Source organism: Ursus maritimus, unplaced genomic scaffold (genome assembly GCF_017311325.1).
Source record: "Ursus maritimus isolate PB19 unplaced genomic scaffold, ASM1731132v1 scaffold_9, whole genome shotgun sequence".
Taxonomy (NCBI): Eukaryota; Metazoa; Chordata; class Mammalia; order Carnivora; family Ursidae; genus Ursus; species Ursus maritimus.
The window spans coordinates 67757922-67785427 of record NW_024427107.1 but is presented as its reverse complement, the minus strand read 5'-3'; the positions used below and the strand labels follow the sequence as shown (position 1 = coordinate 67785427).

Here is a 27506-nt window from a genome sequence, read left to right as displayed (position 1 = left end):
TCCGTTTAATATCGCGCTACATGCAGACGTGCTGCTGACGGGCCTGCACATGCACACACACACACACACACACACACACACACCACATGCACACGCCACACCACACACGCCACATGCACACCACATGCACACATACACACACATACCACACACACACACACACCACACACACACACTGTACCACACATACGCACACCACATACACACACGTACAGAAGTACCGCTGATTCACCTGCACGTGTGGGCATGCGCACACACACACACGCACACCACACACACACACACACACACACACACCCCACACACGGTGTGCAGGTGTTTATAAGCTTCTGCAATGATGTGAGGGCTGGAGCTCGGCAATCAGGAGGCACTCGGACCCCTCGAGGGCTGGTTTCCAGGGTACCAGGAAGGCATCACGCTGAGCGGGGGCTGGAAGACCAGTGAGCCCCTGCGAAGGCCAAGTACTACGCTGGGGTTTCCCTCGTATGTTTCACAGCCCTCCAGGGGGAGCATCACCAGTTCCATTCTCCTGATGAGGAAACCAGCACACAGAGAGACCTGCCCGGGATCCTACAAGACGGAACTCTGACCTGGCGGACCCTGAAGTTCGTGCTGGACACTTACGCAGCACTACCGCAGACTTCAGAACCTGGAGGCAAGGAGGGCAGGGAGGCGAGCCTCTGCAAACTGACCTCTCCCACCAGTGAGAGAACCAAAATAACTCCTTACAAACAACTGAGTCCACAAGCAATAAACGGTCGTTGGAAAAAATAAATCACAGATAAGTAATAGAAAAAAATCACATTATAATCACATTCTCCAAAAAATAATGGTGCTTATATTTCTAGGCTTTTATTCTAGCCGAATATATACATATATATATATATTCTAGCCTACAAATAAAACGATACAATTTTATAAAAAATTTCATACTGCTGATTTTTAACGTGGGGAATGAACGATGTCTGTCCAATCCTGATCTTCTGTGTGCTTATGTCCGTCCATAAATTTCTCTGCAGAGTTTAAGGGGGAGGTAAAACCTGTCACTTCTTTTTTGTGTGTTTCCTGTTATTGTCTGTTCATCAGCTACTAGTGCATTTAAGAAAGGGTTAAAGAGTATTCTATCTAAACAGATCTGTGTTCTGGTGGAAGATGCAGTTTTGAAAAACATACCCCACCCCACCCCCAAAAAATTCAGGTTGGTTTTCTCCTCTCCATAGATGAAAATGAAGAATAGGTTTTGCAACAACTGAGAAAACGATGCCCTCCCCCACCTAAAAAAGTATCTTAATGGCAAGGGAAATGCAGCTCTACTATTCAGAAGGGCCTGGCATAGGCCCTCCCATCGCCCATCCCCCACTGCACGGACCGGCCCCCCAAGCGCCCCCCAGGACTCCCTTCCAGCCTTCCCCTAGTTAGGTGAGTGAAAAATAACCTCCTTTCCTCCCTTTTGGTGTTAACGAGGCTCCCTATTGAGACACAGTTAATCACATCAATTAAAAGCCTCTAACACTTGGCCTTGCCTGCCAGGTACGGGCTCTCCGTCCAGGGAAAGGTGGGTGAGATAAGTCACGCCTGGAGATAACTTATATTCTTTTCTTTTTTCTCTATCCGCTTAAGCTTTTTTTTTTCAATTGTATGTTGTTTTTTATTTTTTAAAATTCAACTTATATTCCTTTCTTTTTTCTCCCTCCGCCTAAGCTTTTTTTTTTCATTTGTATGTTGTTTTTTTATTTTTTAAAATTCAGGCTTAATTAACACAGTGAAATGTCCAGATCTTTAATGAACAGTTTTGATGAGTTTTGACTAATGCATATACCAAAGACACAACACATTTCCCTCACCCAGAAAGTTCCCTGTACCTTTTCCAATCATCACTGCCCTCCTCCCAGAGGAAACCGCTGTCCTGATTTCTAGCACCATTCATTAATTTTGTGTGTTCCAAAAGTTCATATAAATGGAATCTTGTGATTTGTAAAGACAGGCATGAATAATGAGCAAGAACACGCAGTTCCTAGTGGGCATGAAAACCAGTGCAGGCACTTTGGAGAACAGTCTGGCAGTTCCTCAAAAGGTTATGGAGAGAGAGACCACGTGAACCAGCCGTTCCACTCCTAGGTATATATACTCAAGGAAGTACAAACACACATCCACTCAAAACCCTGTACAGGAGTCTTCAGAGAAGCATTCATTATTCACAATAACCCAAAACTAGAAACAACCCAATGTCCATCCACCGATGAAAGAACAAATGAAATGCAGTCTATCCACACAGTGGAACATTACTAAGGCACAGAAAGGAATGAAGTACGGACGCACGCTACAACGTGGATGAACCTTGAAAACGTCATGCCAAGTGAAAGAAGCCAGTCACAGAAGACCACGTATTGTACGATTCCATTTGTGTGAAACGTCAGAAAAGGCAAATCCACTGGGACAGAAATTCTAGGTTGCTCAGGACGGGAGGGGAAGGGGGAAGGAGGAGAGGGAGGTGATAGCTGATGGGGACAGATTTTCTTTCTGAGGTGGTCAAAGTGTTCTAAGATTGGTAAATTGTATGATATGTGAATTATATCTCGGCAAAGCTGTTGAAAGAAACCATTCAGAATCGACCCAAGTGGAGCCAGTTGTGATACTTGGGAAAGACGGCAGCTTTCCTTCCCTCGGATTTCCCGGGGGTCCCTGTCCTGTCTCCAGAGTCTAAATTCTGGAGTCCAGGAGCTGTTCATCAGATTCACTCACTCACTCCACCAACATTTACTAAGTCTGTATTTAGTAGAAAGCACATAACCATATCTAGTCTTGTCGTGTTATCTCCCTGCTCTCAAGGGACTACATTTTTAAGGACATCTTGAATGCCCCTGTACGTTTGGTCATGGTGTTTAGCAGGTGACACCAGGAGACGGTGGTGGGTGGGGAGGGTATGAGCTCATTGTGAGAGAAAGGTCAAGAACTGTGAGGTCCAATCGGGCTGGTTCTCAATCCTGACTGTACCACTCAACGAAAGCATGCCTTCGCCTCTTCCTGCCTCGTGTCCCTCACCTGCAAAGACCAAGAACTTGCCCTATGGTGGAACCATCAGGAGCCTCAGCTCCAAGAACCAAAACCCCACTCTACCACCTACAAGCTACGAATGACTTCAGGCACTTTCTTAACCTCATGTCCCCATGTGGACAGTGAAGATGGCGGCAGTAAGAGCCTGCCCTATGCAGGATTAGTGGGGTTCATATGAGGCTCGGCAAACCGAGAGGCCAGACCGGGAATATTTACACCATCTCTGCCCCAGCTCCTCATCTTCACGATCAGAGCACCAAAGCCACCCCAGACAACACCGAAAGAAAGGGCGTGCTGTGTTCCAAGAAAACTTTATTTATGGACAATGAAATCCGACTTCATACAATTGTTATGTGTCAGAAAATATGATACTTTTTTGATTATTTTTGTCAACCATTTAGAAATGGAAAAGCCATTTGTAGCTCATGGCTGTACCAAAAGAGATGGCGGGCCAGATGTGGCCCGTGAGCTGCAGTTTGCCACTGCCCGCCCTGACGTCAAGCACCCAGAACGGAGTCTGGCACATGGTAAGCACTCACCACCCACGAACACGGCCCAGGCGACAAGAGCCGAGCCTCTGTTGTGTGTTACACCGTGTGCTGTGCCCTCCGCGGACCACATCTCATTTAAACCTCACCTTGATTGTGTGAGGCAGGGAATGTGACCGCACAGACGAGAAAGCAAAGACCTAGGTCAGCAAAGGGACAGAGCTGTCGTAAATCCAGGTCTTTCTGTCCTGAGCTCTCGCTTCTGACCGTTATGAACTACCGTGCCGGCTGCCAGGACACAACAGGGAACCAGACCCACTCCGGCTCCGCTCCAAACACCACAAATCATGATTTAATTAATTTGAGACATTTGTTACAGAAAGCAAGGGCTGGAAGGAGGAACAAGGGTATTACACAGCCCACAGTGAGGGAGGTCCTCGGTGCAGGGACACGCAGGTTGGGAAGAGTGGCCATGTGTCTGGTGCCGTGCCAAGTGCCAAAGAGAAGAGGCTAGAAAAGGCACGTCCACCCCGGCTCCCTGTGGCGGAGGGCTCAGAGACGTGACAGTGTCAGATGCGGTGCTGGAGGGGGAAACGGTCCACACTTCCCGAAGGGCCTGCAGCAAGCGAAACAGCCTATCCTATTTTATGAGAATATAGCCTCATAAAATAGGAAAATACAGTCACGAAGATTTAACCATGAGAATATTCACAGAAGCACTGTTTGTAATAGAACAAGTGTTGAATTCATAAGTGCCCCAGACACTTAGGAAAAACTGGAGGGCCTTTTCCACTCGTCTGAACAATGGCGAAGCTGCGTGTCCAAGCAGTCGGACGGGGAGGGAGCAGATGTGCGCCTGCCGAGGGGAAGGCTAGCTGTCGTGGATTCAGTAAAACAGCTCTGTGCACGCTAACAGGTGCATCCATACTATCACTAGGATGCATACACACAGACCGTGGTCCTTTTAATTAGTCACCTCGGAAGGATAACAGAAGTGTTTTTAGCTTCGCCCTCTTGTGTGTTTGGATTTGACGATGTTGCCGGAATAGATATTCGGTGCTTTGTGAGAAGAAATGAAGGACAGCTGGTGGCCGGACAGGAGTTCCAAACTCCAATGCTGCGTGACCGGTAAAGCGAAGTGCTATGTATTCATTCATCCAGCGCCTCCGTGGGAAAAGTCCGCCACACGCCAGGGACTGGGGCGGGCGCTGAAGACGGAGTTCGACGAGGCAGACGGAACTCCCGGGTTCGAGGGGAGGCTGGTCAGGTGAACACATCAGTGCACTCAGGGGGCAGATATTCCACCATATCTGCAGAGGGACCACCAGATCATGGGGAGGGGAGAGACCTTGTCCCAGAACGTGAAGGCAGCCTCAATGAAGTCACATGCGCTCGGCTAACGGTCTACGGGACAGAGGATTCCTGGGAGCTGGGAGCAGCCTGGTGTCCAGGCTCAACGGGAGGCCCTCGGCCTTTGTCTTTCTCATCCACAAAGCCGACGTGCTCTCCGGGACGCTGTGCAGAGCAGCTACGGTTCGGGAAGCACTTTGCAATGGCAAAGCCCTGCACACATGACGGGAGAGACTTAATGCCAAGATCTGAACCCCTTTCTACAAGGGTTGACAACCTGGAATTTCAATCATGATGGATGCCAAAGGATGGGGAAGAAAACATGTTTACAACGGAAAGACTCCACAGAGAAAGGCAGTGAGCAGTGTGACTCCCCGTCACCGCACCCTGGCCAGCCTCCCCCCTTCTGTGCCTTCCAACTCGGCCAGCGCCAGGGCAGCTCCTGACTTTCTGGAACACAGTGTTTGTAACCCCAAGGACAGTCTGTACATTTTACACTGGAAACACTCTCTCTGCAAGATTTTGTTGACATTTGTTAAAGGGAAGTGTGTAGGACCCATGGCCTTGAAAAGAAATCCTACGTATCTCACCTCTGATACAGGAAAGAGAAAAGGCTTTCCAGTTAGGTGGACAGAGGTTGAAATGCTGGCTCCTTTTGTAAATTCTTTATTATCTCCTAGCTTCAGGATACTAGTATCTTTCCTGCAGGGTAATAATTAGAGCAACATATGTATAAAGTATAGATGTTCAATAAATGACGACTGCCCCCCCCCCCAGTGGGAAGACTCAGGGAACAAAGCAACGAGGTCACATTGACCAGAAGCTGTACCCTGGGGGAAATCAGCTCATTACGACAGGGAGGGATGGAGGCCCAGGGTGGTCTGGCCCCCCGGAGCTAACCCTGACCTCGGCTCAGCCTGGGAAAGGTGACGCAAGGAGACCATGTCCTTCTTGATGTGGGAAAGTTAAATTAGACTGAAACTCCAAATGTGAAACCAGCCCTGTGCTTTGTCCCCCTCTGAGATCCTGACTCTGTGTCAGTAGAAGGTACGGGAATTTTCTGGAAGGACACAGGAAAGCCACTGAATCAGAGAATGAAGGGGGCAGCCGGGACACCCGCCACCAGCAGAAGCAGCACAGTGTGGTCCCCAGGCAGACCACTGCAGAGCAACTGGTCAAGCAGGTCCGGGATGGGGCCCAGGAAGGTCCATATTTCACCAGGACCCACGACACTCTACTACTTCTCAAGGACAGGCCAGGGAAATGCTGCTGGGGTGAAGGCACCAGGTGTGGGCCTGGAAAGGGCTCCGTCCAAATTCCAGCTGGGCACCAACTCTCACGTCCAACTTTAAAATTTTCTGGAAAACACGAGCCAGGCCCAGGGCAAGGCAGGCTGCAAACATGTACGCACAGGGAAACAGCCTTAGAAGCGATGTACTGGGGGCGCCTGGGGGGCTTAGTCGGTTAAGCGTCTGACTCTTGAGTTCGGCTCAGAGTCGTGGGGTCAAGCCCCGCATCAGGCTCTGCGCTCAACGTGGAGTCTGTTTCTCCCTGTCCCTCTGCTCCTCCCCCTGTGCTCTCTCATTCACTCTCTCTCTCAAATATATAAAGAAATAAAAATTTTTTTAAAAAGCAACATACTAAATTCCATACACACACAGACGTGTGCATTCGTATGTAACACGTACATGTAAATACACAAACACAGCCAGACACACTTAGGTGTGCATACATATGCACAAATACATGCACATTCACACACGTGCATGTAACGTACACCCGCATACATACACACAGGCATAGCCTCACACAAGCCCTACTTCAGTACTCATATTGTCCCCATTTTCCTGAAGAGGAGCCGGAGTCATGGAAACGGGAAGAAACTCGCCCAAGGTCACACAGCCAGTCTGCGGCAGAGGCAGGATCTGAAACAAGACGGGCTGGCTCCAGAGACCCTGCTGGTACCACTAGATGAAAACAGATAACCCAGGAGCCAAGAGTCATCAACTCTGAAAGCGACTTGTGCCCTGGGGTTGGCTGTATCCAGAGAGGCCGGCCGAGAATTCCTCCTATTTCCGTACTGGTGTGTTGTTTCCCCCATTCCGCGTTGGGGGCAATTTCTCCTGCCCCTGGATCTGGGCTGACCTGGGACCCCCTGAGCAGGACACTGGGAAGGGAGTGATGTCATGTGAGTTCTGCGCCTTGCCCTTGGGAGGCCGGGCCGCTTCCACACGAGGCCCTGGGGGGATCCAGCCACCACGGGGTGAAGACGATGATGTCGAGATCTCCGAGAAAGTGAGAGGCCCCAGCTGCCGCCCCCGTCACCCCAGCCCAGGCCCCAGCTGTGTGAGGAAAGCCTTCTGGCCGCGAGTCTCACAGAGTGCCCCCGGGAATGCAGCCACACGGACTCCAAGTGGAACCCAAGAACCACCTGGCAGGGCTCAGGCACCCTCCAAGACTGAGACGGATAAACGGTCCTTGTTTTAAGCCACAAAGGTTGGGAGTGGTTTGTGGTACAGACAACTGGTTCACGTACTGATGTGGCTTGCAGACAAGTATGAATTTTACAATAAGCCACATTATTTGTTGAGCTAGGTGCCAGGCAGCATGGGAAGTGCTTTACATTTATTGTCCTGTTGAGTCTGTATCTCTGCTCGTTCGCATATCACGTATTAATATTGTTTCCATCTCACCCACAAAGACACTGAAGCCCAGTGAAGTAAACCAATGAACTTCCCCAGGCGGTGGCAGTTCTTGGATTTGGACCGAAATCTGTCTGGTTCTAACAGCAGGTACCAATCAGATTTCTCCAGAGAAAAGAACCCATAGCACATGTGTGTACACGTACTTAGAAGTAGACACCATGGCCTAGCCGAGCTGACACATGACAGTAACCCTCACACTGCACTTCCCCTACTCTGTGCCTCTTCGTCCTGCAAACCTGGACCCCACGCTCCTGGCCCACAGTCATGCTTTACAGTCATGGAGCACACGGTTAGTGAAATAAAGGAGACCTGCAGCAGGGTCTGTCGCGTGAAACGGCAGGATGCCTCAAGTATGTGGTGAGAGGCTACTGGCCGTGTTGAAGCCACCGAGCAATTAGCTTGGAGAAGAAGGGCAACTGGCAGGTGCTTCCATCAACAGGTGACAGGAACAAAGATGGCGGCACGGAATGCCTAGTGGAAAAGGAGGGAACGAACTGTGGTTGGTTTTGGTACCTGGCTTTACTCCCAAACAGCTGTGTGACAATGGATCATACATCACCTCTCTGGGCCTCATGTCCCCAGGCAAGCTTGGTGATGTCCAAAGAACTGACCAGTTCTTTCCATGACTCTCTGTGGCTTCAGATCACACAGGTCATTGCACAGCATCTACTTTTGATGGGGGGAAGCCCAGTGAACGGCATTTTGCCACCGTAAAGACACTGTGGGACTGAGCACATAATCTGCTTTCCAGTGGCCACCCAGTAAGTCACTGATGGAACGCCCAAAACACAGGAACCCCCAAACCTGGGCTTCTCTCCTATTGGTTAGTCCCACTCTGTTCTCACACACTGAATTCCAACTCCCCTTCTATAAGAACTCACGCTCGACCAACACCTCTGAACGTGTCCCGCAGCCACCCAGCAGCCCCTCCGTTAACGCAGAACCTGGAGAGAGGTTATCGCTGTCATTGGGGTTTGTTTCCCTGTCCCCACCAAAGCCAGCTACTTCCCTCAAGTTGGTATCAGGCAGGCCAGGAAGTTTCTTTTTCCCTGCAATCCATTGTATGTGGCAAGATCAGAAGGACCCGTCAAGTGCAAGGACGGAACCAGCTGGGCACGTGGAGATAGGGGCTGGCCCTGGCCTGGCTTCCCCCAGCCCTCCTGGTCACTCAGCCAGTCCCGAGCTGGGGGGCTAGGCTGACACGCAGTGAGAACAACAGGCGACTTGTGTGATAATTAATCAGGAACGTTATCATCATCCTGAAGAACCTCTGGGCTGCTCCAAAGCCAGTTAGGAAACTGACCTCACCCCCTTCCTGTCTCCTAAACCCAGTCTCCAGTCCATCTAGGACCAAGGGATGGAATATTTCTCCAGGTCCAGCACAACAAAGCGTGTCTGAGGAGCCCGTGTGGACGTCAGATGGGACCACCTCTCAGCTCATCTCATGAACGGGAACGCTAAGGCCGACAATCCTGCTGGTGGGTATGAAGTACTCGATGCACACAAGGCCACGTGCAGTGGCTCGCCGAGTAACCACCCCCTGCAGACGCCCGCACCCTAGTCCCTGAAGCCTGTGACTACTGAGGTTGCACGGCAAAGGTAAATTCAAGGGGCAGATGAGAAGTGCCGATGTTAAAATAGAAAGATTATCCTGGATTATTTCTGTGGGCCCAATATAATCGGAAACGTGCAAAAATGGGAGAGGGAGGCAGAAGAGAGAATCAGTCAGAGTGAGACATGAGTGTGGAAGAAAGGCATAGACAGGTGTTCAGTTGCTGGCTATGAAGATGGAGGAAGGGGCCATTAGACAGGGAATGAAGGCAGGGGCTTCTAGAAGCTGGGAGCGGCAGGAAAACCCTTCTCGCCTGGAGCTGACAGAAGGAGGCAGCCCTGTGTTCCTTGAGTTTAACCCAGTGAGACCCATGTTGGACCCCTCACCTACGGAACTGTAAGACAATACAGCATGTTGCTCGAAGACACGGAGTCGGTGGTAATCTGTTACAGTAGCAAAGGCAGCCAAATACACGAAGCAACTCACTCAGTTCATGAAAGTTCTTACAATGACCCTACGAGGTGATTACTGGTATCTGCTATGGCTACAAGAATGCCGCGTAACGAAACTCCCCAGCTCTGGGCAAACGACAAGCACTGATTCCTCACTCACATGTCTGCTATCAGCTAGGGGCCGGCTGGGGCCGGGAGGGCATGTCCCAGCTCAGCTCCATACGAGGTGGGGATTCACAATCTGCTCCGTGTCTCTTCTGCTCTGCAGACTGAGGCTGTCAGAGGCCCGTTGTCACCATGAACGGTATACAAGCAAAGAAGCCCAACCTCGTCCAATTTGCGTCTTCCACTCCTGTTATGCTGCTAATACCCTGTGGACCAAAACAAGTCACGCGGCTGAGACGGATGTCAGGGCGGGGAGGAGTGCACCTGCCCACCCGGAGGCCACGGCCACGGTGTGATTGTGTTAATCTGATGATGGCGGAGGGAAGAACTGGGACTGATAGCTCCGTCTACCACAGAAAGGCACTACTGTCAGCATTCCAGTTTGCAAATGGGGAAACCAAGGCACAGAGTCTCATCCAGGATCCCACTGCCAGTCAATGATGGAGCCAGGATCAAAATCCGATCTGGCTTCCAAACACGGGTCAAGGACCTACACCTACTAAGTGGGGGAACTAGGACGCCATGGGTCTAAATGTCACAGTCTCTGGGGCAGGAAGGGGTGGCCTCCGGGGGCTGCAGTGATCTCCAGAAGTAAGAGGAAGACACTGAGAGAGGTCGCCCATCGAAAGTGCAGCCAGGCTGAGCTGCTGCTCTCATGAGCGAGGCCCCACTGTCGGGTCCAGGCCTGGGGCCAAAGCACTTCCAGGGATGAGGTGCACAGGGAGCCCAGCATCCAGGATGAGCCAGCTGTCCGTGGCTGTCACAGGACCAAATGTCCTTCTCTTCCTGCCTTGGCGGGGCCAGATCGGCTGCTCGGCGGGCCAGCTTGCAAGAAGCCAGCATGTGGGTTCCTTTCAAAGCTGTGCATCTGAAGGCCAGAACGAGGTAAATTTAGGGGCAGTGAGAGATGCAGAGAAAAAGCGATACCCATGGAATGTGGAAGGAGGGGAAGCAGGGAGTGAGGCTACTCGTAAGCCCGGAGAGAGGACACAGGAAGGAGGCGGGACCAGGAGAGAGGGAAAGAGCACAGCGATGCTCAGAACTCAACATTACAGAGGGATTTCATTTGAAGGCACCGGGCATGGATTTCCTGGAAAGGGTCAGAAAGTCACACTGATGATTCTGGGCGTCTGGGGTCATGGGGTGAGGGTGGCGGGTCCGCACCATCATGTCCAGAGACTCAGAATGCTCTTGGGGCCCTTTAACCTTGTGGCATGGGCAGGGCGGGGGGGGGGGGGCACCAGAAGCCCACCCCCTGTAACTGAAGTCAGAGAGCACTCCACTTTACGGCAAGGGCATACTGAGGATGAGAGGAGGTGTGGGGACCACCCTCTGCGTCCTATAGGAACTGTGCCTGTCCCTAAGCCTTGTCACCCAGCCAAGGCCAACCCCTGCTAGAGGAGGTGGGTGTCTTCTCCCTCCCAGCTACTTTCACCTGAAAGGTGGTGTGAGGCACTCTTCCCAGAGATAAGAAGCCCCCCAGGAGGGCAAGGGCAGTGGACACTTTGTGGGTACATGCTATGAGCCCTTACTCACCTCCCAGATTCTCCTGTACCGCCATGCAAAGGGAACAGTGCTGCTCCCATCGGAGCTAAGAACATCCCGGCTCAGTGAAGCGAAGGTCTTTCCACAGTCACCGGTTAGTGAATACAGGAGACCCTGACCGCAGTCCAGGTCTGCTGGGCTCATTCCAAGTCCCTAACTCCTGACCCTGCTGCCAGCCCTGGACCCAATACAGAAACTGCAGCGAGGACCTCCCTGAGAGATGGGACAGTGGCCCTTTGACTTATGCACCAAGCACTCAGTGAGCATCCCCTCTGGGGAAGTGCCAGCAGGCTCTGCCAGAGGGGTTAAGAGCATGGACCCTGGAGCCATGGTGTGGTTTTACATTCTGGCTTTAAGATCTACTGGATGGGGCAGCTGGGCCACATTACTTAACCTCTCTGTGCCTCAGTTTGCTCATCTGTAAAATGAAGGCAATGACAGCATCTATGTCTCAACAGGGTCTCATGAGGATTAAGTGGTCGGATAAAATTCACACTTAGAACTGTGCCTGGCACATGGTCAGTATGATCAAAACACTGGCTTTCATTGTTCATACTGTGGTAGATGAAACTGACCTCGTCTTTGCCCTTACAGGAGTGCAGTCTCATGAAGGAAGACACATGTGAGATTAACAGAAATAATGTATCATGATAGGTCACACAAGGAAGGAAAAGCGAAGAACAGCAGGAGGAAACAACAGGAGTGGTGAAGGGTGCGAAAGCACTCACTATGCAAAAATGGAGGGAATGAGCACTTCAAGCAGAGACACAGCATGTGCAAAGGCCCTGAGGTGAGCAGGAATGGGGTATATCACTCAATAGAGGTCAGTGTGGCTGAAGAACAGTGAGTGAGGAGAGAAGTCCAGGCCAATTCATGCAGAGCCCAGTGGGGGATTTGGCGTTTTATCCCAAGAACAGAAATGGGAAATCCTTGGTATGTTTGGTGGGGCAGACACAATTCAATTCACATTTTGTAAAGATTGTGCTGGCTGCTGAGTGCAGATGGGATTGCAGAGAGACTAGGATGGATCCGGGGAGTTGAATCCGGAAGCTCTTGCCATGAGCTATGGGGGAGATGAGGATGATTTGGGTAGGAGGGTTGGTGGTGGACGGGAAATAAACTCAGTTGAAACCCCAGATGCTGGAGGCTCACGAGGAGAGAAACTGCAAGTCAGCCAGGACGGTCAGCTGGTGGGCTCCCTCCCACTGCCTGGCCAGGGACAAGCTGTCGTGAGTACTCAAGGCACCATTATGATCAGCCAGGTTGGAACGTTCTAGAACACCCCTCTTGGAGGACTTCACCTCACAAGGCCTGTGCCAGGTCCATGATGAAAGGTGCTGCTGACCTCAGAGCTGACCTCCTCCGTGGGAAGGGAAGCCATGGTGGGGAGCATCTGCAGATTGGATATTCTCCATCTTGACGAGGCCACTCGTGGCATCTCGAGAGGGGACCCCATGCTCTGATCTGAGGGGATGGGGGCATCCACCTGAAGGGAGGCATCCCATTCCCCACGGAACTCCTCCCACACCCCCCAACCCACACCAAGTTCTGAGCTACCTATGGGGAGGGACCACATCCCTCCAGGTCTGCAGTCCATGCCTGGCACAGACCCTGGGTAGAGAAACCTTCTCACTGGAGGACAGGCTCCATAGGAACAGTCTCCATTTTATGCCTCCTTCCAACTCCAGTGCCAAGCACAGACCTCCTACAAGATGTGCATTCAGTCAAATGTGGTTCAGTGAAAGAACAAATGACTCTCCCCCATTCCCTTGGAGTCAACTGCTTAATCACCAAATCAACGGCCAAGCTGAGAACCAGGCACTGTAGCTGATGCCCTAGAGGAATCTGCATCATGCTGGGAAGTCAGACACAGCAGAAAGAGACCAGGTCTCTTCCGGCTGTCCAGACAGGAGGCACTCAGATGGAGTCCTTCCAAGGGAGGAAGTTGACTTCCAGGCAGAAGAGTCCAGAGGGAAAGCGAATGATGGAATGAATTTGAGCAGAGGCAGGCTTTGGGTAATCTGAGGGGTGGCCAGTTAGAGAGAGGGGACCCCCTCACTCACTGAACGAACACCTGTCACTGGGCAAGCCCCAGAGAGACTCTTCTCAGAAGAGCCCTGGTGTCAGAGCTCAGAGCCCAAGACACAGTTGAGGACACTGAGGATCAGCCTGGTTTAGTGACTTGCCCACCGTCACAGAGCCAGGAGTGGGCAGAGCTGGGGACGAACACAGCCCTGTCTGTGGTCCCCTCAGGAAGAGACACGACAGGATCAGGTACAAAAGTCAAAGAAAGAGAGTTGTCAGTTCAAAAGACAGAGATGAACCCAGCATGAGAGGCGTCGTCATAGAGGTGACCAGCATGGGCTCACAGGGTGGGGCGACGTTGAGGTGGGCTTTAATGGATGCTAGGAGGTCTGCCTGTCTTTGATCGGAGAGGGACAAGGGCAGAGCTGCGCTTTCAGAATCTGGACCTGGCCATCGGGAGTTGAGGTGAGAGGCTGGGAACCGCGGCACACCCCACCAGAGGGCGGGACTGGAGAGGCGGGGGAGAGACGGAAGGAAGGAAGCAGGACTTGGGGCCAACAGGAAGGAAGTGAAGCAGGGGCAGGACTGCTGGCTGGAAAGGGTCCAGGGAGAGGGAGAAACCACTTCTCCTTCTCTTTCTGATGGTAGCAAGATAATGACTGCAGAGCAGTGCTGTACAGGGCAGGACTTCCCAAAAATCAGGAAGAGCCCTGCACATGTGTCCTCAACAGAGGTTGCAATCCCCAAATCATGTGGTCATCTCTGACCTCCTCTACCCACCCTGGAGCTTCATCTGCAGTGAGCTCTGGCCTCGGGCCCTCGGGGATCCCCGCAGTGCCCCTTCCTCCAGATATCAGGGCAAAGGAGAGGCACAGAAATCACGGAGATCTGAAGACAAGTGGCCAGAGACGGCAAGAAAGGTGGTGTCACGCCATGCTATGGACAGAAACCCAGGCGCAAGAGGTAAAGAATTTGTCTAGTATGGCACAGTGAGTACTTCCCAGAATCAGGAATCAGACGCGGGGCCTTTGCTGCAGACCTGGCCTGTATCCATCTGGGACCCAGCAGGAGGAGGAGAACCAATACCCCGACCGTCCTCCCTTCCTGCCCACCCGCCCTACCTCCCAAACAGAAGCCAGAGGGCCCAGGAGCCCTGCATGGCATCCATCCCGTTGCACCCACACAGGACAGCCTCCCCGTCACAGAACAGGTGGAGGACGGGGGGCCTCTGGAGGGGGACAAGGAGGTCACCCAGCACCTCGCCACTCCCACAGCCAAGACTGTGGTAAAGACTTGGGCCTAAGCTGCCTCCCCTCTGCAGAACCGTGGGGCCGCGGCCCCAGGCCTGGGCTTTGCAGCAGGAGGCCACCTGGCTGTCTGTCCAGGGAAGGCCCCACACGTGCCAGCGCTCTGTCCCCACCCCCAACTGATCCAGCACCTTCACATCCCCTCCTTCCTTCCTCATTCACACCCCCCACCCTGCCCCGCCTCGACCATAGGCAAAAAAATCTCCCAACGGCCTACTTCCAGTGAGGAGGCAGGCTGCTGGGCGTGGCTGGCCGTCCGGTGGAAGAGATGTGGGCCAGCGGATGCCCGGCTCAGAGCCACGTGCCCACCCCGCCCCCGCCCTGCCTGCCGGTCCCGAACACGGAGGCCTGGCCGCCGGTAAAAAGAAAGGGCTCCTATCTCTGATTCCTCAGGGCCTCCGATAAGAAATGTCATCCCTTGCTGGGTAATATTACCCGCCCGATAAGAATCTCTATCAAGCTCAAACATATGGCTGGCTACAGAACACAGCGCCCGGCAGAGCAGGATAATTTATTTGCTTAAGCTGAAAGCCCTGGGCGGCCGAGAGAACTACACTGAATACAAGAGGAAAGAGCCAAATTATAACCTCTCTGACGCGCAGTGGGGATTTTCCCCAGGGAAGGCTGGGCACCTGAGGACAACAGGGGGCCCTCCTCGCTTTGCTCCCGCAGGGTCAACACTTTCCCCTGGTCTTCCCTCAAAGGGCACTTTCGCTTAGGCCAGCTCTCACAGCTAATCCTCAAGACAACCTCAAGAGAAGCATTTTAGCCTCCTCTTACAGATCCGGATGCTGAGACTCAGCCAGGTTAAGTAACCCGGCCAAGGTCACACAGGCAGCCAGGCAAGACCTCAGACTCAGACCCCATCCATGGGGTCAGATGTGCCCAACTTAACCGACAGTGTCAGCTACTCGTCATGGTCTCAAAGGCCACGTCAGGCCTCTCCCCATCTCCGGGTCTCTACAACCTGGAATAACGAGGAAGCCTGGCAGGGCACAGAAATTCAAGGCAGAGAGGAGGGGGAGGCCCAGGTCAGTGGAGAGGCGGGAGAGACAGAATGTGGCAAGTGTGGGCGCAGTAAGGAGAGGCGGCTCACCGGGGAGAGGGCTGTTAGCCCACTCTACGCTCTTNCCCTTCCACGCCCTCCCTGCTTCATCCACGTCGTTAAGGCTGACAGTGCTTTCTGACGGTCAGGATCGCTCTAAGATGGCTCCACATGACTTCGTAAAGCCACTCGTTCTTTTTAACAGCTGCTCACTACACCTAGTTCATGGTCACATCATGACTTAATCAACCGATCCCCGATGGAGGGGCTTCAAAGACTGTGTCTCACAAAGACACATGGGCAGGGGGAGCACGGAGGCGTTTTCTCGGGGCAGTGAAGCCTGCACGGGGTACTACAATGGTAGACACCTGTCGCCCATCTGTCTCAGAAGGCGTAACACGGGAGCGCACCCTAACATAAACTATGGACTCCGCGAGAACGACGGGTCAGTGTAGATTTGTCCACTGTAGCAAGTGTCCCACTCTGGCGTGGGATGTGGATGGTGTGCACCTGGGGACACGGTGGGTATGAGAACTCTCAGCATTTTCTACCCAATTTTTCTGAGACCCTAAAACTGCTCTGAAAAATAAAGTCCGTTTAATAATAATAAAAGCCAATCGATCACACAAGTGTGTGTCACAACTGGCTCAATTCTATTCTGTTTACTGTTGACCTTCTTTTCTCCTGAGTTCAAGTCATACATACTCGCCTGCTTCTTTACGTCCCCAGGAATCTGATTAAAAACGAGGCCTCGGATGTCAGTACATCGTCTTATCACTTGCCATTTCCAACACTATTGAGATTTAGATGATGCTTACACCGTCTGCACCTGTGTGCCTGTGTTCCTCCAGGAAAACTTCCCAGAATTCCCCCAGTGCCTTATAAACTCGGTTTTTTCCTATTCTTCTTATGCAGTAAAGTCTCAACACTGCACCTCCACAGGCTGGTGACTCCCTGCATGCCCCCCTTCCTCAGACCTTGGTGGGACGCTGCTAGAAGGACCTTACTAAGCCTTGGTGAGCAACTCCTGCCATTTCCACAAAAGCACATGAGGAAACAAACATATTTCACTTCTTGTCACCAAAACCCCACTCTTCCTGCCCCTTCCTCCTCTGGACCCTGGTGGTTTCATTCCGGAATCAAACGGAACAGTAAGCAAGACACCAACCTCTCTTCATTCAGGCCATCCCCAGAGCGGGTCAGCATTCTTCTTTTCCTTCTGGGTCCTGAGCTGTTCAAGAATGCAGATAGCCCAAGGCTGGAGAGAGGCAAATCTCCACAGGAGCTCAGGACTCTGCTACAATCACAGCCAACAACCTAGGAAAACACAGTAAATATCAATTATGCAATTTGGAGCCCAAGGCACCTTGAAGAAAAGCATCCATTACAAACAGAAAGAAGATAAAGAACACTTTTCTCCCTGGCTGAAATGAAGAAGAACCGCAGGTAAGGGAGGTCGTCCTACCCGGGAGAGGCTGTCTCCACTGAAGCCCACGGCGGATGCTGAGGGTTTGCACGGACAGGAGTACTGCAGCCCCCTCTCCATCCTAAGGGATTCAAGACCCACTGGAGGGTGTTGAGAGAAAGGCTGTGATCCGTGTGGTCATAGAGGGAGGGACCAAGAGCTTTGGGAACAAAGAGGAAGGAGGCACTGACTCTCGCTGCACAAGTTAGAGAAGAGGCTATTTGAGCTAGGTATTGAAGAGTAGGGGGCCACCAGGCGGAGAAGGGGGGGGCCGTCCAGATGTCTCATCATCATGTGTGACATGGAGTGTGGAAGAGTGGCCAGCGCCCAGGCGGTAAAGGACAGCCCTCATGCCACGTTGAGAGGTCTTGCTTTCCCCTACAGATGCAACGGGGAGTCACAGAGACTCCGGAGCAGCAGAATGACAGATGACCTCTGTGCCTCATCACCACCATGAAGGGTCCCTCGGCCACGTGGGACCCAATATACACGCTTCCCAGGTCATCCCGCAAAGCAACAGACACAGTGGTTAAACCAGTGGCCTCCAGAGCCAGCAATCTGTCTTCAAATCCCAGCTCTGCCGCTACCAGGTTGTGCAAGCTGCTTACCTATTCTGGTCTTCTCACCTGTGAAATGGGGGTAACAGCAGCAGAGGCCTCTCTCAGGGCTCATGCATGAACGGGGAATTGGATAAGTCGCTACATGGAAGGTGCTCAGACCAGTGTCTGGAGCACGACAGGGGCACAACACACGACAGCTGGGGGGAGGGGCTGCTTCCAGCTTCCTTGTTCCCCGGGTTTCCTCTTTCAGCACTGTCGTTTCTCCCGAGACATGAGCTGCCCTGAATCCGAGCAAAGGTGAGCAGGCTGAAGCCCAGGTCTGCTTCAGGAGGCTGGAGCTCTTGCCTGAAAGAGAACTGGAGGACTGCGAGCTTCTCACGAGCTTCCCAGCATCCTGCAGCAGGTGCACCTGAGCCAGCGGCTCTCAACACCGCCGTACCACGAGTCGCCTGTGATGTTACAACCTCAATGCCAGGCCCCACTCCCAAGTCAGAATCTGGGGGGGAGGGGGGGGTGGAGGCAGGTGCAGGGAATTCCTGCAGCAAGAATTGTAAATTCCATACGTGGGTCCAGCTTTACACCCCGTTTGAGAACAACCGATCTAAGGGCCGAACTGAGCAAGGAAGGAAAACGTGGCAGAGTTCGGGAAAGGGCTGCCGCCCTGAGTCGGGTAATCTCCAGAAGGCACCTGGCTCCCCAGGTTTCTGCTTCCTCAGCCACGGGACAATGCCTGGGCACCTTACCTCTTCCTGGGACGTCACCCTGAGCTAGCAAACTTGAAAGTGCCCTGGATCATTATGATTGTGACAGAGCTCAAAATCTTCTGGATTTTGAGTCAAAACTTCTGGAAATAGGCAAGGTGAGAGCATACCAACAAATACAACAACGAGGGGCATGCAGGGGAAAACGCTTTGGTTAGGTGCACAGAGCTGGTAACCGGTTAGGCTCTCTCGCTAACCAGCCATGTTACTAGCAATCCCATCCCTTTTGTCTTCAGTTTTGTCCACAGTAGACCAGGGATAAGAACTGATTGGCCAATCGGACAAGGTGTATGTGAAGCCCAAGCAGGAAGATACAGGTCATACTACGAAGGGTCAGACTACTGTAGAGCATTTTTATTTCACATTTCCTAGGTCCTCCCTGTAACGTGGAAAGTTCCAGAGACAGAAATGCCCCCTTTCACAACTGCTGTAACGGAGGGTAGGGAGGAGACCAGGAGCAGCGCCGGCCACATGAAAGCTTTCTTCTCAGCAGGCTGGAATGGGACCTGTCAGGGTCCAAGTGGGGATCAGCGATAGGCCAGGAGGGCAGGGTGGGGCCGAGGGCGGCTCCAGGGAGACGTTAAGATAGGAAATGTTATCTGGGAACAATGGAACCACCATACCGTTGTCCTGGCCTGGATCTGACAAGCAGGGATAAGGCTCCAGGAAACACATCCCTCGACAACTGGCCAGAGTGGCCCCAACAGACCACCCACCCATTACAGTGGTTTTGCACCCATCCAAGCATGCACCAGCAATGGGCATACATCCACCATGGACTGAGAACTATGTTAGAAGGTGGGGATGCAGGGCACCTGGGGGATCAGTTGGTTAAACAACTGCCTTTGGCTCAGGTCATGATCCCAGGGTCCTGAGATCGAGCCCCCATCGGACTCCCTGCTCGGCGTGGAGCCTGCTTCTCCCTCTCCCTCTCCCTGCAGCTCTGCCTGCTTGTGTTCTCTCTCCCTCTCTCTCTCTCTCTGTCAAATAAATAAAATTAAAAAAAAAAAAAAAAGGTGGGGATGCCAAGATGAATAAGGCCTGGTCTTCACCCTCAGGAAGGACAAGACAAGGCAAATAAAGAAGTAACATTTAAGTACAACATTAGGAACTAAAACACAACAACAAAACAGCCGCCACTCACTGCTGGCCAACTATGCATCAGGCAGCGTGCTGTGTATGGTATATTCAACATCTCAAACCCTCGGCGCGTCCCCTCCAAGTAAGGGTACTAGCTCCGGTGTGCAAATAGGGTACCTGAGGCTCCGAGAGGCTGATTACTGGACACAGATCACACAGTAGTTAAGAGGCTGGGCTCACGTCCGGATACAGAACAATGCTGCTCTTAACACTTGGGCTCCTTCCCCACAGCTCAGTGCAACAGCCCAGAGAATCAAAAGGGAATGAGAGAGAGTATCTTCTCTGACGCACCTCTTCCAGGCACTGTTTCTGCATTTGGAGAAAGCTTAAACACCGTAAGGAGCAAACAAGAAACAGGCGCAGCACCTAGCCTATGCTTATTGCTCAAGAAATGCTTACGAATCAGAATCCAGATATAATAGCATCGGAGGCGCAGAGCAGAGGTGCAGGTGTTTGGGACGTTGCAGACCCAGGGCTGCGGGCTGGAGCCAGCGATAAATCCCAAGGAGATCAGCTGACCCGCCCATTGCCTCAGGCTGACATTTCCACCCACGGGGAAAGGAAGGCCATGCCCTCTCTCCAGGGCTCTAGGCAACAGCAATCTTGTGACCCAGCTTCCAGTCTTGCTTGGTTCCCCCAGTTCCTTGAAAATACTTGTACTGATTTCAAGACAAAATAACTCAAAGGAGCTTCCTCCAGGACCCCCTCCTGATAACTCAAGGACCATGCACTCACACTGAGCTGTAAAGTGAAACCTATGGGCTCTATGGGGCTGCCAGTTTCACCTGCGGGATGCTGTATTTCTGAATTCGCTGTCCCCATCTAAAATCCAGGAAATTCCATTACATTACATGGTCCAAAAATTAACTAGGCAGCCCTGGTCCCATATAACACAGTAGCTAGCTGACTCCTGAGGAGGGTGGGGGGGGGCCTTATTCAGGGCATGTACCCTCCCACTGGCCACCATCTCATCCCTCAGGGACCACTGAGCCTAAACTCGTCACAGAAGAACTGCGGCTCAGAGAGGTGAGGAGACTTGCCCAAGGTCACACAGCAAGCCAGCGGCAGGATGGAAACCAGAACTCCGTATTCCTCATACAAAGACCTCGGTTTTCTCTTCTAGCTTAGCTGCCAGTCTGAACCAATCGCAGCCTTAGAAGTTACACGATCCACTGACATCGGGCTAGAACAAGGCTTCTAGGGTCAAAGTCCAGCTCAGGCAGAAGCGATACCCCCCACGACCCAAACACAGGGCATCATCATCAGCCCAGGCCCGGTCATCTGGACGACTCTTGCTCAATGTTATTCTTTGCTTCATGGTTTCCACATCCAGAGGAACAATACTTCCCTAAAAATCAATTGTCCCCAGCAACCCACCTACACAGTTCTTGGAAAATATGGGTTAAACATTTTGCTGCACAACACAGACACAGACACACACACACACACACACACACACACACACACAGAACAAAAAGGGTGAGGGAAATTCATCAGCATGGTCCTGGACTCTTCATTATTCACACCAAACGTTTTTTAAGTCACCAAGTTCAAATGACCCTGTCCCTTGGGGCTGCAGAACTATTTTTGCCAACACTTGCCAGTAAGAAGGCTCCACATGTTTTAATAAATGGAATTACTCAGTATCAGGAGACACAAAATGGCTTCGAGAGGCTATGAGGTCAGGGGAACTGAAAATGTCCTGGAAGGAAGATGCCGGAATAATCCATTTCTGACACAGGAGAAGGAACAACCCGGTTCCATGCCGCCGCCCAGAACACTGGAGAGGCTGACACATTGCAACAGATCAGTCGAATAAATAGGCAGCCCCAGAGGGATCATTTCCCAAGCTTCCAGAACAAATACGGAGATAGAGGGCAGCAACTAGTCCCAGGGGATGCCGACACATAGTAAGTGCTCAGTAAATATTACACACACACACACACACAGAGTTTCTGAATTTCCTGACTTGTGCCAGATAGCCCAATGGTCTGCTTCTCTCTGCTCACACTTGCCCTCTTGGGGAATCACACCAGTCTCAAGGCTTAAACAATAGGACTCCAAAATACATATCCAGATATTATCTTTTTATTCCATGCATTAGCGTGGGTTCCTCAGAGCAACAGAAATGTAAATAAGGAATTGGCTCACCCAAGTATAGAGACTGTCAAGTCCAAAATATAGAGGCTGTCAAGACAGCCAAGCCGACTGGAGACCTAGGGAAGAGCTCATGCTGTTACTTGAGTCTGAAGGCCATCTGGAGGCAGAATTCCCATTTCCTCGGACCTTCAGTGTTTTTCTTAAGGCCGTCAGCGGACTGGATGAGACCCACCCACATTTTGGAGGGTAAGGTGTTCTACTGACGTCAGTATTAATCTCATCCAAAAAAAATACCTTCACAGTCACATCTAAACTGCTGGGATTTTTAAAGATTTTATTTATTTATTTATTTGTCAGAGAGAGAGAGAGAGAGCTGCACAAGTAGGGGGCGGGGAGGCAGAGGGAGAAGCAGGCTCCCGGCTGAGCAAGGAACCCAATGGGGAACTCAATCCCAGGACCCTGGGATCATGACCTGAGCCGAAGGCAGATGCTTACCGACTGAGCCATCCAGGCGCCCCTAAACTGCTGTTTGACCAAATGTCTGGATCCCGTGGCCTAGATGACTTGGCACATATTTTTTTAAAAGATTTATTTATCTATTTGAGAGAGAGAGAGAGAGAGAGAGAGAGCGCGCGCATGAATGGGAGGGGCAGAGGGAGAGACTCTTCAAGCAGACTCCCCTCTGAGCGTGGAGCCTGACGTGGGGCTTGATCTTAGGACCCCGAGATCATGACCTGAGCTGAAATCAAGAGTCGGACGCTTAACCGACTGAGCCAGTCAAGGCGCCCCTTGACACACAAAATTAATCCTCACATTTCTGATGCATATATCCAGCTACTTCCTGCATATCTCTCTGCAGATGTCTGAAGAACATCTCGAACATAATGAGTGGAATCCTACCTGCAAAACAAAAACATTTCCAATCCCCTCACTGATCCCCTTAGAGGAATAAATGGAAACTTCGCTCTCTACTCGCTCAAGGTAAAACCCTAGGATCATCCTTTATCTGATACTCTGTATCGAAGCCATCAGCAAATGCCACCTTCATGATACATTCCTATCTGATCGCTTCTTGTGATTTCCTCTGCTACCACCCACATGCAACTATTGTCATCCGTTCCCTGGATTTCTGCAAAAACTCCGGGTTTCTGCCAGAGCCTCCTAACTGGTCTACCTATTCCCCCCTTCGCCACCTTCGGTCGATTTTCAGCAAAGCAGCCCGAAGGAGCCAATTAAAATGCAAGTCAGATCTGCTCAGAAGCCTCCAATAGCCCCAACTCAACAGAGAAGAGCCAGCGTCTCTGCCACAACCCCCTCTGAACCATATCATCTCTGAGTTTCTTCTGCTTTTCATGGCTCGNNTGCCTTTTCCCGGGGGGGGGGGGGCACCCACATGGGGCATTTCCTGAAGCCTAGCCAGCACCACCAGGCCTTATAACCCGAGCAAGGACCACGAAGGCATCAGTGCAGTCATCTGAGGACAACGTGGGGTGGGAGGGATACGGGGCGTGAACTAAAGGAGAGGAGAGGAGGGTCCAGGAGGGCATTTGTGTCTTTGAAAGACTTCCAAATGCAGCTGGTGTGGCTTGTTCTCCAAAGTGCATTCTAAAAAGAAGAATCAGGTGGCTGTCAGGTAAGGAGAGGTGGGCGGAGGGAGGAAGGAGGGAAGGAGGAGAGGGGAGAGTCTATACAGGTGCCCGGCAACCTCTGCGCGCTCACTGCCACGCAAATGCCATTTCACGCATCCCCTGCTGGAGGGATCCCAGCAACAGAGACAGAAAGAAGACACTGTATTTGGCTGTGGCCAGGAGGAAGAAAGCTGCCCAGGGGCCAAGAGGATGGGCAAACTCACAGTACCGGTGGGATGGCTTGGCAAGAGAGCTGACGCCCCCTCCCCATCCTCCCGTGCCCCTTCTGCCGCTGACAGGATCTGAGGACAAAGGTTCAAAGGCTGCAAGGTCCCTTCTGTGTTCTGAGGCCTTGGCTGCAGACTTTTGGGGAGGAAGAGAGGAATCAACATCTTTCATCCTGCGGAGCACGAGGCTGCCTTCAGATGACCTGCCCAGCTACTCGGCAGGGCGTTCTGGCAACAAGGCGAGGTTCAAGTCCCTGTGGGGCCTCCTCTCCCTGGGCCAAGTGAGACTAACCCTCATCGCTTCTCAGAAACGCCTCTCGGTGAGCAGGATGCTGTCTGCTACAGAGTGTGTTCTTCTAAGCCACGAAGGGTCTGTCCCTAGAGAGGCGACTGATGGGAACTGGGCTCTGTACGGGACGACGCTGAAGGGCACCAAGCTAGGGTTGAGCGGGAAGACAGGGCCGGCGGGAGCGTGACCTGATTACTGACGGGGTCTTGTAATTCCAGAGACCACTGCGCAGCCTCGAGCCCAGCGATGGGCTGCACCCCTGTCTTAGCACCTAGCACTGCCGGGAGTTTGACTGTTTCTCCCTCCACCTCCTGTCATCGTGCGTCCTGTTCGTGCAGTGGCCAGTGTGCTCCTTCCCACGGAACCCTCACACCCCACAAAGTACCTGCCCCGTGGCGAACGCTGAATAAACATGCACTGAATAATAATGCCACTCAGGCAAAGGAGAGGAAGACAGGCTGGAGACTCCTGGAGAAATCTGGAGCTCTAAGGAACCGTCCACAGACACCGGATCCTAAACAAGGTTTCAGACAGTGAGTGGAAGTGTATAGCAGTGATTTCTCAGTGCGGGTATTTGGGCTATTTTTCAACTGGTCAGAAATTCTGCCGGGGTCCTTTTCAATAAGGCCACAGATAGCCCCCAAAACGTCAAGTTTCGTTGCTTGATACTGGCCAGAACGGTATCAACTCAGTCTGGTGACAAGGATCAGAAACCCCAATGGGTGGATATTTTTAGGTAAGAAAGTGTGGGGTTTAGGTAAGAAGGTGGGCAAACGATTCCCTGACAAGGGAAGTTTGTTTATTTGAAACAATTCTCTAGCAAAGAGGGCGAATCAGTAAAAGGGATTTCTGGAGTTGCAAATGTGGGGGGCCTTGCTGGGCTAGACCAGTGGTTCTTAATGGAGGACGCCGTTGTCCCTCACCCCCCCCCCCGGGAACATCTGGCAACGGCTGAGGGCATTTTTGATGGTCGCGACTAGGGACTGCTGCTTGGTGTGTACAGACTGGAAAGGAAGGGGTAGTTCCTGGCAGACTTTTTGACCAATTGAAAATCCTTGGTCTTTTACATCCTTGTATTCCAGAACCAGGCATAGGCCTGGGCCCACAGGAGGTGGCCCTACAGTATGTTCTGCACGCCTGAATCCATGCACGCTAATGTTATTATAGAATCAAAAGGGATAATGAGCAGGAAGGGACCCATCCAGGTCCCACATGAAAAATGTCATCCATCTATACACACATTGAGCAGTGGTCCTTCGGGGAACAGCACTGGTGGTTAGGAGCAAAGGAATTGCTTTTGCTTCGGGCTGTTATGGGTTGAACTATATCCCTCAAAAAGATATGCTGAAATCCTAACCCCAAGTACCTATGAATGTGATCTTACTTTGAAACAGGCTCTTTGCAGATGCAATCGAGTTGAGATAAGGTCATGGTGGAGTAGCGTGGCCCTAAGTGCGGTGACTGGTGCTCTTGTAAGGGGACAGAGGTGCAGAGACCGATACACACAGGGAAGAAGTCCAGGGTGGAGGCCACAAGCCAGGTGCCCTAAGCCGCAGGATTCCTAGCTACAGCAGAACTGGGAAGAGGTAAGGAAGGATCCTCTGCCAGAGCCTTCAGGGGGAGCACAGGGTCTCCCTAACACCTGGATTTTGGACTGACGGCCTCCACAGTATGAGGGAATAAACTTCTGTTGGGTAAGTCACCGAGTTGTGGTGCTTTGTTACGGCCACCCTGGGAAACTCACACAGGCTCTAACATCCTGAGCGGATCCTTTGGAAGACAAGAGAGGGGACAGAGTCACCCAGGATTCCTCTACTAAAAGCTCTTCCTGTAAGGTCATGATCCCAGCCCTCATCCCCTGGCTGAACCACCTCCATCCTCCCCCGTGACCCCAAGGACCAGGTGTCCACAGACTCCAGTGCCACTTAAAAATCCAGAGTCTGGGCAGGGTGGGCAGCTGCCAAGGGCTAATGAACACACAGCCCCCGTGCAGTAAATAGCGCTGGGTGACCGATGGACCCATCGGTTAGTGAGACGGGTGAGCACGGAGGGAGCTCTCTGCGTTCCTTGGCCGTCACCTTCCCGTTTACGATCAGCAGGGATTTTCAGATGGACCCCTAAGACAATCCTAACTGCATAGTACACCCAATGGATCTGCTCGCGGGCTCTCTGTCGGGGGGCCTGAGGGCAGCTGCAGGGCCGAGCGTCACGGTGGGGAAGGCTGGGGAGCCGCCCACCCAGGCAACACTTTACAGGGTGCGCTCACATCTGTGCTCCGTGAATTACGACGACATCCGACTGCAGAAATGCAGAGGGGCGGGCACCACTCCCACACCTGCGAGCTGCAGGAACTCAGCTCTGCCAGGTTCAGAGCTTGCCCAGGGTCCCACGGTAAGTCAGGGGAGTGGGAGCTCCGAAGCCAAGGCTTCCCACTGCAGACCCACGTTCCTTCCCTCCGACAGACGGGCCCTGCGCTGTTACAACCGCATGACCACGACACGATGGAAATCACAGCAGGAAAGCAAAGCCCGCCTGTATCTGCCATCACGCTGGCATAAGAACTTGAAATTCCCGAAGCAGCCTCCCGAAGTCATCTACATGAACACGTATTTTCACGTTGTGCTCACGTGAGATTATGTGTCTTGCTGGTGTCACTCAGCGTGCTACCTCAAGGATCTCAAAATGCTCATTGGGCATTCAATCAATCAATTTTATCTCGCACCTGCTATCTGCCAGGCACCTGCGTGGGCAGTCAAGACAAGACACGGTGAGCAAAAAGGACACTGTCCCCACCAAAGTAGGGGAAATAGACCTTAATTAAACAACCAAGCAATGAAATTATTAGAAACCATGATAAGTGTATAAAAAGGCAAAGCGTCGAGCTCTAAGAGAGCCTGCAACAGGAGCTTCAAAATGATCATTTTAAGGGTCTCATAACGTTGAACCAGGTGGCTAGTCGTATTTATCTAACCAGCCTCCACTTAATCAAGTTTGGTTTCAACTTTTTATGATCACAGCTAAAGTTACTCTGAAATATCTGGAAATGAAATATCATGATGTCTATCATTTACTTGAAAATATTTGAGAAACAAAAAGATGAAGTAAATAAAGCGAAGGTTTACGACTGTGAACACAAGGCCAGGGGTGTATCTAGGTGTTCATTATAGTATTCTCTCTACTTTCCTAGATGTTTGAAATTTTCCATAATCAAAGGTAAAAAAAAAAATCATGGTTTAATAGACATTTGCACAAAATAGGTTTTTTTCTCCCTTGGAATTATCCCCTTAGGATACAACTGAGAAATGAGGCAACGGAGTGAATAGACGCAGACACCATCAAGGCTATCTGCGTACTATGCTAACAAAACCCATTCCAAACATTCTACCAATTGCCACAGGCAGCCCATACGTGCACCTGCTGTCCTCTGGCCTCATTACGGCAATGGATGGCAATGTTTAAATTGTTTCCTCCTTTAATTAGTGTAAATAGGCAAGGTCCATTGTATTTTACATTTCTCCCATTTTCCAGTTATGCATCTGAACTGCCTTTTATAACATCAGTGAGCTGCTTAGAGTGCAGACAGGAGGGGTCTGAGAAACCAGGAGGACCCCAGTTGAACCCCAACTCCTCTGCCCCTTAGTCGGGTAA

The 27506-nt window shown here is 51.8% G+C and overlaps 1 protein-coding gene across 19 annotated transcripts in view; it reads right to left on the bottom strand.

Annotated features, from left to right (window-relative positions):
* LOC121101714 overlaps positions 1 to 27506 on the bottom strand; it is a 230094-nt gene that overhangs the window by 16655 nt on the left and 185933 nt on the right. For all 19 annotated transcript variants that reach the window (XR_005833717.1, XR_005833715.1, XR_005833723.1 and 16 more), the window contains one exon: positions 16857 to 17005. Coding sequence is in view for 4 of the 19 variants with exons in the window: in XM_040625983.1 (XP_040481917.1) it covers positions 16857 to 17005 (149 nt within the window). In the remaining 15 variants the exon portion in view is untranslated. The remainder of the gene's footprint in view (positions 1 to 16856; positions 17006 to 27506) is intronic.